The following is a 12472-nucleotide window of genomic DNA, read 5'->3' as shown; positions in this document are numbered from 1 at the left end:
AGTTCTTGTGGCTACAATTTCAAGCTCAACAGAGTGAAAATCACCTCTGGTGCTTTTCTCAAATTTGGAGACTCCAGGAATACACGAAGTCCAAGGATAATGATCACATACACAATCACAAGTACAAATTCCTATCTGTACTACAAGTTTTATTAAAGCAATAAGTAAAGTTACAATTACCCATGTATCTAGAAATCCTACCAAAAAAACCCCCACAACATGCTATGACTAAGACTAGTCATGCTCACATTCTCGATATTCTGGAGGGCAATGAACCTGTCAATAGACAATCACTGATAGAGGGATGGATCCTGCTGGGGTTTCTTGTGGCGCTGTCCCATGGGGTCTTCCCACTTTTACCCAACCAAGGAACCTCTTTTATATTGTGGTTCTGACCACACCTAACACCTATGCATATGCATGAGGATTTCAATCTTCTTTTCCTTATCTATAGTTCCACACCCTGTGAATTTTGGGGTGCCTAATTTTTCATAGGTTGTTTAGTTCCTCTTATTCTCATTAGCATCTATGCACAACATGTATCCTGCATGAGGACGGGATATTCCATGATATTACAACCAGGTGTCTCATGATCTTGGACAATATCTTTTTGTTTATTGCAATGTAGTTTTTCATAGCATTACCTATCAGCACATCTTTTACAGTAATCTTGTGACCTTACTGGCATAGGGTTATTTCTAGGTCACCTACTCATGTCAAGCGTTCTTAAGCCTATGGCCTAGTATGATTAAGCTAAAATCTTACAGGCCTCAGCCAGTAGGTCTTACATTCCAGTATGGTTTACTTATATACCTAATATATACTCATCACTCTTAAATACTTGTCAATCTTATACTTCTATAATCCTACAACTTAAATCTATTTAGCATACCTTGATTATATCTGAAATCGCATATGAATTGACCGCAACACCACATAGTACAATGATAACTGGATGATAATGAACTACAATATTTTATTTTATCAGCCTCAGAACAATTAAGTCGAAATATGTCAAAGTACTTGGCAAATATAACCAGATTTTACAATGTTAGAACACCCATGATCCAGAAGGGTACACATATTTTCTTGTTTGCCCTACTAAATGCTGGTAAACTGGATTGCATAGAAAAGTTAATCCCTTTACATCAAAATCCCTTTAAAGATATTAGAACAATGAATTTAAAGTCATCTTTTCATTTTGTATAAACTCTGTGATATTAATGTGTAAAATGTAGTTGCTTCTAACTTGTTATACATCCAAGCTGATGGGAGATATTGGAGAGCCCATTGCACAGCATGCGCTTGAGACAGCTAAAATGTTTCTTTTTCCTGCAGTATCCAGTATGGAGAGTTTTCAGATTCTGAAGTAAACTTCATTATAAGGAGAGCTGGGCAAATAGTGCAAACAGATTTCATGAATATATGTGTTTCAATTTTAAATGGATTTCCTGAAGCCATATTTGTGGCAGTTTCATCGTTGTTTCTCTGATCATTCATGGAGAGCAAATGTGAAAACTTGAACAAATATTTGAAGAAACCATATTTTATATTTGCACTAATTGCAGCAAAAGACCTACCTATGCATCCAGGCCCCTGTCCAGCAAAGTACTTAAGCACATGTTTAACTTAAAGAACATGGATAGTCCCACTGAAGTCAGTGGAATTACTCCTGTTCTTGAAGCAAAGTGAATGCTTAAGTGGTTTGCTGGATCAGGGACCCAGACAGGTAACACACACAATACTAAGTTACTGATCCCAAATGCAACTATCCAATTCAGGTTCAGATATATGGAAAAGGAAATAAGGAAAACTGTCAGAGAATTGCAGTTGAGCATTGTATGAGATCAAATAATGCTGCATTTTGTAAAGCCACTTATCTCTGTCTCTTGTTGGCTGTGCATGTAGAAATATTATACTGTAATAATTATTAATATTGTTATTTATATCAGTTATTTCAAAAGTTCCAGCGTTTGGTGGCATGATACTGAAATGAATAAAGCCAAATTGTGGAAGTCCTGCTATAACATACTAAAAATATTACTAAAAACGAAATTAAAATAGTTCCTAGTGTATGAATGCTAATGTTAATAGTCACCGGTATAATAGATCTTTACATACATTTGTGTTTGTCTTTTATTATAATTGAGTAACATTTGCAATTTCATAAAATGACTGCATGTTTAAAAATTCAATAATAATAATAATAATAATAATAATAATAAGTGTTTGCAATTCAAACCTACAGTTTGTAAAATAGTGAAGGAAGGAAGAAAACAAGGTAAAAATGCTATGCAGAATGTTCCCAATGTCATGCCAGAATATTGAGGACCTCTTTACACAAAGCTTATTGTTCATTTTGTAAAATGGCTCATGTACCTTTTGAGAAGATGGTGATGGTCTCTTTAATAGGTTACTGTGTTAACAGCTGTCATCCATTAATTTTACCATCTTAATTGGATCCTTTTAGATGTTCAGCCAACTGGTCAGGCACGCAGTGCGAGAGGCCAGCTCCCAAGAGCAGCAAGTCTGACAATATCAGTACAAGTAAGTGCTTCAGATTAACTACTACATCTTATAAAATATTGTTAAATTTAAAAATGATAAACTGGTGATATTTTAGTATGTGAGTGTATAAAGTGATGTGCTGCAGATTACATTTTTTAATGGCAAGGATTTTGCTCTTATTTCTGATTTTTAATTGACGTGCAGTTCTACATAAAACATTCTGGATTACTGTCAAACTATGGCATATTTTATATGCCCACTTCTTTAAACCCAGCATGTTTTTTTCTTCGAAAAAGCAGTATCAGGTGACAAATGCTTGGTGAAATTCACTCCTGTGGAGAGACTCAGCACAAGACTTTTGACCACTGAAATCGCTCTTAAAGCCTCAAAATAGGGTTTAAGTGGTTCATAGGCTTTGCATTTGCTCATCCTGCCCATGAAAATTGTTCCTTTAAATAAAATTAATACACACGAAGATTCAGTAGAAGAAAACAGTATTACAATACTGCTGAAGGGCTTGTCTGCATGCATACTGAGTTTGCAGCTGGTGTGTGTGGGGGGGTTAATTTATCCCCCACTAGCCTGCCACATGCTAACTGTCCATGTAGACCCTGCTGCTGTGTCCAAAAGTTTATTAGTGCCCTTTAATCTGCTCCCATTTCAAAGTGGCATAGATCAAAGCACCCTAACTGCTAATGAGCATAAGCAGGGTCCACGCGGAAAGTTAACACGTGAGGAGTACTGCAAGGTAGATTCACTCCCCAGCTTCCCACGAACTAAATGTTCACATAGACAAACCCTTAAACTGAAGAAATTAGCTGCAGTGTTTTTAGTATGAGGGTGACACCCAGTTTTACATCTCAGTTGCAACCAATTCAGCTGGAGCAGTAGAACAAATTGTCCACTGTTTAAATGAGCAACTAGCTGAATGCAACGCAGTCTAGACAACACAAATAATGCTAATTGGCTGGCGGAAGCAGCCAGAAGAATTGGTAGAACTTATATCAGTACCTCTTACTGAGGAAGCGCATATGCCATTGTAAAACAGTTGCTCAACTCTGGTGTGGTGTTAGGTCCCACATTGCTCCTGGAACCAAAGTAGTAGCTGCTTGGGAAGATGAGTATGACCTTTTCTCTCCAATGTGGACCTTGCCACAATTATCCATGCCTTCGTCTCCTCAAGATTAGATTGCTGTAATGCCCTTTTCTTGGGGACCATTCAGAAGCTGAAGCTAGTGCAGAATGCGGCAGTTTGTTTATTAAGTGGAGATGCACATTGGAAATACATTGAATTAATGCTCTGCAATCTACCCTGGCTTTCAATAATCTTTCAGATAGAATTCAAGGGCATAAGGGGAAGATCTGTGATTATTAATATATGGGAGAGCTACTCAGAGCACTAAATGCCTTTAGCATTTTTACAAATATAAATAAAAGATATTGCCTGTAATATTTTAATTTTTCACGAGGGATGTGTTGAAATTTTAAAGAAAATGTGTGACCTTCACAACGGGAGTGCATAAAATATAACAATAGGCTTGAACGGATACTTTCATTACAACAGTATCTGTAATCCAAAAGTGTTTATAACAAATTTTTCTTTGTTTGCCAAATAGCAAGGACAGAGTTCTGAAATGCAGGTATTGTGGATGAAAACATTCAGAATATATGTAACAACACCTACATTGCTTTTTTTCATTGTCAATATTTAACCTTCCAATCACTGTCCTCTGATTAGAAGGGTAAACTAAACTATAACTTTTAGTTTTGTTTTTAGCAACTTTACCTGGTCTGGAAACTGTTAGACTTAAACTAGCGTATTCAATGTTATTTCTTTGCTGCAGGAAGCATTGCAATCATTGTTCCTCTTGTTCTCTTGGTGACTTTGATCACTACTCTGGTAATTGGTCTACTTCTTTGTAAAAGAAAACGAAGGTAAGTAATTTCATATTAGTGTGCTTAAATTATGTGTAACCTAAAAAAGAAAAATTAAAAATGGAGAGAAACACTTACAAATATTTTAATGTCTAGAAGCTGTATCACAAACATCGGACACTTACCTCATATAAAAATGTGGTAGGTGCTGTACAGAAACATTGGAATATACAATTCCTTCCCCAGAGGTCTTACAGTCTGTGAGCCCAATCCTGCAAGGACTCTACACAAGTGAATAATTGTATTCACATAATTAGTCTCATTAACTCCTGTGTATTTTGGTCTCAGTTCAGTTGTTGGATTTATTGTGTGGGTGCTGGGTGGTGCTGGTGGCCTGTGATATACAGGAGGTCAGACTAGATGATCTGGTAGTCGCTTCTGGCTTTAAACTCTATGAGTGAACAAGGTTACTCATGTGTGTAAATGTTTGCAGGCTCAAGCCCTAAAGAACTTTCTTCTAAACATAGCTTACTCTAATTCATAGAATATCAGGGTTGGAAGGGACCTCAGGAGATCATCTAGTCCAACCCCCCACTCAAAGCAGGACCAATCCCCAATTTTTGCCTCAGATCCCTAAATGGCCCCCTCAAGAATTGAACTCACAACCCTGGGTTTAGCAGGCTAATGCTCAAACCACTGAGCTATCCCTTCCCCCATTCACTTACATTTGATTAATATTTGATTTTACATAATACGTTATAGTGGAAGTGTAATCAACTTAAAAAATATAATAAAATGTGTTAACATACTAGAAATTTAAAGATTCACAAACTCATCCTTAGCCCAGATAACATTAATAGCTATATATTTTTTCCCAAAACCTAACATAAAATTCTTGTTGAGTATTTTCAAATGTAAATCCTAGAGACTAGACACATTCATACAACAGGGACACATATGTGGATGAAAAGTTAAGAATCAAACTTAAATAAAATTGTCCTTTCTAATAAACCATGTGTTTTTGCAAAGGTTACTTCTTCTTTTTTTACAATGGTTTATATCTGGTTTGCACCGCATGTCAAAAGATTTTCAGATAGATGCTTTTGTATATCTGGACAATACCAGGCTTTTTCCTCGTCAACAAAACTTACATAGCAGATAGTCCTGACAGAGAGCTGTAAAGAGAAAAGTATTTACATATATATCTTCTAAGTTCAATAGCATAAATCTCTGTGTGTGAAACAGTCAGAATTATCTGCTAGAAACCAATCTATTTCACGTAAAAATCCATATTTTCTTTCTATATTACCTACCTTGTTTCACTCATATTTTTTTTAACACTTAAAACATTGTTATATGAAAGATAAATATGAAAGTATTATACACATTAATCAGTGGAAAACAGTAAGCCAGTATATATTTGTTTACCTAATGCATATAAAGATGTACCTGTTGACCAATTTACAACTTTCTCTTAATGAACGGATTTGAATCCTTTTTCTTTCAATTTTCAGTTTGTGGATTTAAAATTTTATGAGCACTCACAGGAAAATAATTAAACTCTAAAACAAATTGTTCTTTTTATCATCATATATTATATGCCTGTTTTAAAGGATCAAGTATTTAGTAAGATGGTGCAAATATAGACAGTTAAACTGATAGGACCACTCTTAAGTCCACATTTTCAAAAGTGGCCATTGATTTTAATTTCTCAGACTGAGACACCTTGGGCCTATTTTTCAGAAGTGTTGAGCTACCATAACTCCACCTGAAAACAGTAAGTGGTTCAATCACTCATCATCTTTCAAAATTAGACCCTACATGTCTCAAACTGGGCATCCCAAAATTGAAGGGCCCAAAATCAGTGACTACTTTTGAAAATTTGGGCCTCTGTCTATAACTTCTGTGATTTATCTTATGATGAGCTGAGATACAATGAGAAGCAACAATTCTAAATATAGGATAGAAATTAATTGAAATGCATAGCTATCTAATGATTTGTGTGGCACCAATCACTGTAAGTGTTTAGGCTAGACCCCCTAGTTTAAATAGTGATAGAGAATCTGGTTTGGCTGAAATTAATACCTAAAAGCCTCTTCTTAATTTATTTATTTTTATTCAAAAATGTTTGATTAACATTTTTCCCTGTTTTTGAAAGGAGACCTAAAAGTCTCAAGAGACATTATTGTTTAACAGCTAAACAGTACATTAAGATACATGTTTTAAAAATTTTCCTGGGAAGTAGATTTTTCTGTTCCACTATGTTTTGGGGAAATAGAAGGACACTCTCACATGTCAGCTTGGATTTAAGATAATGAAGTGTTTTCTTAACTTAGAAAAGATAACTCAACCATTACCGGTTTCAGAGTAACAGCCGTGTTAGTTTGTATTCGCAAAAAGAAAAGGAGTACTTGTGGCACCTTAGAGACTAACCAATTTATTTGAGCATAAGCTTTCGTGAGCTACAGCTCACTTCATCGGATGCTTATGCTCAAATAAATTGGTTAGTCTCTAAGGTGCCACAAGTACTCCTTTTCTTTCAACCATTACCAGCACCTAAGTCCCATCCCCATTGTTCTGTCACAATTCAGTAGTGTCTCCTGCCTAAAAATGACATCCCTAAACCAGGACTTTCAACCCCTGCAGCTAAAAAATCACTCACTTATTTCCTTACCAACTAAAATAATTGGATTCACCCATGGGAGAACCTCAGATCCGTACTCAATTTTAAAGATGTTCCCCTATATATAAACCAATCTGAAAGTTAAGCCTGCCGTTTCTGACTTTGCACCTGTGTTTGGGGACACTTGAGCTAAGCTTTTCAATAACTACCAATAGGGACTCCAGGCAGTTACTTTTTGACAGACACATAACTTCCATAATGAAGCCATAGCTCAGCTATTCCCAAGTTAAGAGTACATGGAGCTGCCCCCAAATAAGCAAGGAGATGACCCCGCTAATTGTACCAGAAAAGATAGAAACGTTATCACTCATGTTGTGTTCCTCAGAATCAAAAGCAGAAGAAACTCTGCACTGATAGACTCTGCCTTCTTTTGACTGCTGAAAAAATCTTGTAATGAATTTATGAAGCTTTCCCTGGGAACTAGGGTGAATTTGACCATACTGAGGGGGAACGCGAGGGCCATAACCAGTGGGTCAGCGCATTGCATGAATCCACACTACTACAAACCCACTTAAAAGGGTAGTAACTGGTCACGTCCACAACGTGCCCCAGCTGCACAGGTGCTCAAAGCGTTACTTTGTTTGGAGCGAAAATTTCACCATCACCTTGATTTCCTGATAGACCCTCAGGGCAAGGCTCCTTTATTTAGATTTTCTGAGGTACTCAGGATTATTCCATAAAGCTGTTAAATAATATCTGTGGTATGTATCATCCCTGGAGTGACTTGAAAATACTAACTCCCTTTGTTTATGTATTTTAGGACAAAAACTATCCGAAGACAACCAATGATAAATGGAGGAATCAGTGTAGAAATTGGTAATCCATCATACAATATGTATGAGGTGGGCCATGATCACAATGAAGGGGGACTTTTAGATCCAGATTTCACAGTAAATCCAGAAAAGGTAATATTGTTTTTGCAATGGCAAAATAGGGTTTATTTTATGTGTGGTAATGAATATCTTTAAATCTAATTAGTATGATTTTTCTCTCAAATGAAGACTTATTTATAATGGCATGTATTTTGGTTTGTCTGTTCATTCTGTATGGTGAACACGAGTCAAGTAAAGTTTATTTAGTGAAAACATTATAGATATTAAGCATTGACTGTTTTACACCCCAGTATTTGTTGACAGATATTCTTTTGCGGTGGTCTGCTTTTTCTCGATGGTAAACTAAAACGGAACAGTAAATTGAGAGAGGCTATATCATAGACCCTCTTGACAAAACTAAAGTACAAGATCATTATTAAAATCTTCTTTACCTAAATTCCAGATATTTTGTGGACCTATTGAATGTACACTGTTATGTACTTACTAGCTCTTATGCTTTGCTAATGTCAAGATGTTCCATTTGTAAATCTGAGCCTAATTTGTTGAAAATTATGGTTACTTCAAAAACATAAGCCATTCAGAGGCCTGATAGAATAGATGTACTACATCAAAAAAGAACATTGTCATTTTACTCTCAATTATGTCATTTCTAGGAGCACTGCTCTTCAATGGTAGAACTTCTGAGTGATGTGACACTGGGTGGACAGGGTAATGGTGCAATAACTTTCTTAGACTTATCAGTAATCAGATGCATCCTATGGGGCAGCTATCATTCTGTGGCATATTTAACAAAGCAATAACTGGCTTACTGTTAGCACTATGAATGTCACCACATTGTCACCCAGTCAATGTGCAGCATACCACAGGGAAGCTGAATATAAAGTATATTCACTGGCTTTTAGGGTAGTTGAATAACTGTATCATAGCTGATTGTTAAGCCCGATTGTAATATTTGACAGAAAATGCTGTGTTGATCTCATGCTGCATAATAAGAATCATCCAAACTGAAGCAAGCTTGTAGTTAAAGTTTTAAAGGCAGTTTTTATTGTAGAAGACCAGTTGTTTTTAATCAGTGCACTACTCATTAAACAATATGTCAACCTACAAATGGAAAATTCAGTATTATTAGCACAGAAACTAAAATACTCTGTTTATATGCAGGCCAGGTATATAGGGGGAGGGTCCACTGCATTCAAGCTTCCGCACACAGCACCGCCAATCTACCTAAACTCTGATTTGAAAGGACCACTAACTGCAGGGGTGAGAAATGATAATTCACGTCCCATGCTCATTCCATCATGTCCCCTCTCTGAGTTTGCATGTTATGTTAGAATAGCACCATTTTGTTCATGTTTTTCATTAGCAAGAAATTATTTAAAAGTAGAAATAAAATTTATATTTTATTACAGGTGCCTCTACATATATATTTCATCTTCACTTGTCATGATAGCATGATCTAAAATGTAAAATTGAAAATATATTGCTTTATTTTATAAACATAAGTAAGTTATACCTTTTGTAAAGCTATATAAAAATGAAACCAACCACATAAACATAGTGATAGGCATTTAATGCAACTTATCACAGTGAGATAAGACTCAAAAGTAAATGAAATTCTGTCCTACTATTTTAAGGGGAATTTGATATGCATTAAGTTGAACAATTTCTGTAAATCTTTACAAGTTATTAATGGATTGTTTAAATTTCAATCAATTTTATTGCAAATGACAACTAAGTTAACAAAATATTTAGCTTAGTTTCAATAAACCAGAGTTTGTATATAATATAGCACAATATCTTTAAAAGAATATTGAAAATTTTAAAACAATTAAAAGAGAGGGGACATTAATATGCTTGATTCACCTTCATATAAAAAAAGTGTTCATCCTTGTCTCATTTGCATTATTTTACGATTGTAATGTGTTTTTGATGTAACTGAAATTTTATTTATTTTGTCTGCTTTAAAAAACACAATACAGTCCAGAGAAGGCAACATGCCTCATGGATAGGAGAACTAGGGTATAATTCCAGCCCTGAGATTGACTGAAATTACTTTAGTCAAGTCACTCAAACCACTTCACTTTTCTGCACCTCACTGTTCCCCACTGCATAATAATAATAATATATACCTCATACAGGTATTAAGGTATTGTTTATAATGTACTTTGATATTTCCAGAAGACACAATATAAATGCTAAGTATGATTCTTATTTTAATTGTGGTACAGTATTGGCAATCAAATGAAAACTCCTGTTAATTTAAATAAAAACTACATTTCTGTGTCATCTGGAACTCCTGTAGTCATTCCTGGGGAAGTGAAGATCTCTAGTTACTGGGATTGCACAGGTAGAACTGAAGGTAGAATTTGCCCCTAGAAATTACTACAGCAGCTGGTAATATGTTCCATTAATATAGAAATAGGAGTTTTTTGTTTTGTTCTTTTCAATGTGACTTATCTCTTTCTGTGACAGGGAAATGTAGAACACCAGACAATCAGTTAATTATTTGTAATAGCAGGATAAGCAGCTCCTGGCTGATCTTAAATTACTATGATTGCTGCCATGGGAAAGTTTCAAATCCTGGCCTCTTATTTGACTCGCGGGAACAGAAAAATGAGGAATCTAAACCTTTGTTCTTTCTTGTTGGGCAAAACAGCAGTGAAGCAAGCTAAGTAATACGAGTCTAGGTGCTACAGACAACAGGAAATTTTGTGATCTGTGAGGTGTTCGGCACCCTTCCCAGTGGCTCTATATATAAAGTTGAGAAATCAGATGGGATAGCAAAGGCCTCTGTTGAGATAACTGAGCCATAATGGGTCATAAAAGAGGAAGTTCACACCCACATCCTACACACTTTCATATTTTTAGTGGTAGTTCAGTAGTTTTATCATGCATTCTTTTTGTATTACTGCAGCACCTAGGAACCCTAGTCATGTTCCAGGTCCTCGCTGTGCTAGGTACTGTACAAACATAGAACAAAATGCTGGTCCTTGCCTCCAGGAGCATACAATCTAAGTAAAAGACAAAAAATATTGGATATAGATGGCTGGGGAGTACAAGGAAAAAATAAGACAATATTGATGATAGGAGTGGTCACAGCACACAGCCTGACCACTCTCAAGTTTTTTATAGCTATCATGTCAAAGGAGGGTTTTGAGGAGAGATTTGAAGCTACATAATGAGTAGACTTGACAGAATTAGATTTTGTAAAAAAAAACAATTTCAACAGGTAATGTCATTTTTAAGCTTTTTTAGTGTTATCCATTTAGTTGCCAAAAGTATGGGTTTTAAGCATTTTTCCTACTTTTATCAATTTACATTTTCACAGTTGTGAAAAATTATAAGGGGGCTATTGGAGAACAATTATTTAATGACAATAAACAATAAGTTAAGCTTTATAACCATTACAACATAAATTGTCACCATCACATCTCAAAATATTCAAAGTAAATGGCTGGGATGATTTAGTTGGGGATTGGTCCTGCTTTGAGCAGGGGGTTGTACTAGATGACCTCCTGAGGTCCCTTCCAACCCTGATATTCTATGATTCTATGATTCTAATAACAAGGTAACTTTGCAGATATTTATAGGGACTGCCTCCCATGCAGGAGGGATAGCCTGTGAGAAAGCACAAAGGTGCTTGTTTGAAAGCATAGCATGTATACTTAAGCGCTTTGCAGAATAGAGATGGACTTAAGCACATCTTTAAGTCACATTGACCTGGACTTTGGTTCAGTCCCTGAACTAGCAAAATTATTGATATTGGGAAGATACTTCTATATTTACAGATACTACAATAACAGTTATGATCTCTTATTTAAGTTACAATATGATTAGCAAATTTGGTCAAATTGTACTATATACTTGGGCCATAGTTTTCCAAAATGTGATCAATTATTAGGTGCTGAGGTCTTAGAACAGGCGGTATACGGAGTCTGTTGGTTACAGATTGTCTGGCTATACCGAAAGGAGGACAGGAAACATTTGACATTGGTTTAATCAAGCCACAACTTTATTATATGATATTTGGGACTACCCAGCAGATAAAAGTGTACAATGCAGGTAACCCCATGTTTATTCCATAATTACCCGTCGGGCTTTCACTAGCTCTCCCTCTTTTTCTTTCCACGTCCCTCCATCAAGTCCATTGCTGGGACCTTACCATACCCATGGGGCTTCCACCAGCTCCCCTTCTTTTCCATCCCTGTCCCTCCAGCAAATCCATTGCTGGGATCTTACCATCCACCCCCTCACAGGAGGGTTAAAGTGGGCTATAAGAATGTGGAGTTGGCTCCCTGCCGTACCAATCATAGGAGTCCCCAACTTCCCCCTGTTCGTTCCTTGAAGGAACACCTCTTTTTAAGTCCTATTCCAAGCCATTTATCCGGTCACTGTATGGAGTACCTGCACTGGACATCTGCCACAAGGAGGCATCAGGAAGTAGAGCTGCCTCTCTAGCCATATTCTCCTCCCCTTGTGGAGCTACTCCTTTGTGCCTGCTTTGCCCTACCTGGACCAGAGGAAGGGGGGAATTACTCTCTTTTCCCATTTCTTGCTCTCCTGTTTCCACATG

At 36.3% G+C, this 12472-nt stretch overlaps 1 protein-coding gene across 1 annotated transcript in view; it reads left to right on the top strand.

Annotated features, from left to right (window-relative positions):
* Window positions 1-12472, top strand: part of LRP1B (LDL receptor related protein 1B) — a gene marked incomplete at its 5' end in the record, with an annotated part of 885246 nt that overhangs the window by 870743 nt on the left and 2031 nt on the right. Inside the window, 4 exons of the mRNA XM_084642729.1 lie at window positions 2471-2547; window positions 4353-4443; window positions 7827-7971; window positions 9061-9159. Coding sequence (XP_084498855.1) covers window positions 2471-2547; window positions 4353-4443; window positions 7827-7971; window positions 9061-9159 — 412 coding nt within the window. The remainder of the gene's footprint in view (window positions 1-2470; window positions 2548-4352; window positions 4444-7826; window positions 7972-9060; window positions 9160-12472) is intronic.

The sequence above is a fragment of the Lepidochelys olivacea genome (genome assembly GCF_965140295.1).
Source record: "Lepidochelys olivacea isolate rLepOli2 genome assembly, chromosome: 11".
In the NCBI taxonomy this organism is placed as follows: domain Eukaryota; kingdom Metazoa; phylum Chordata; order Testudines; family Cheloniidae; genus Lepidochelys; species Lepidochelys olivacea.
Note: the sequence above shows the minus strand (reverse complement) of the source record. Positions and strands in the feature narration are given on the sequence as shown.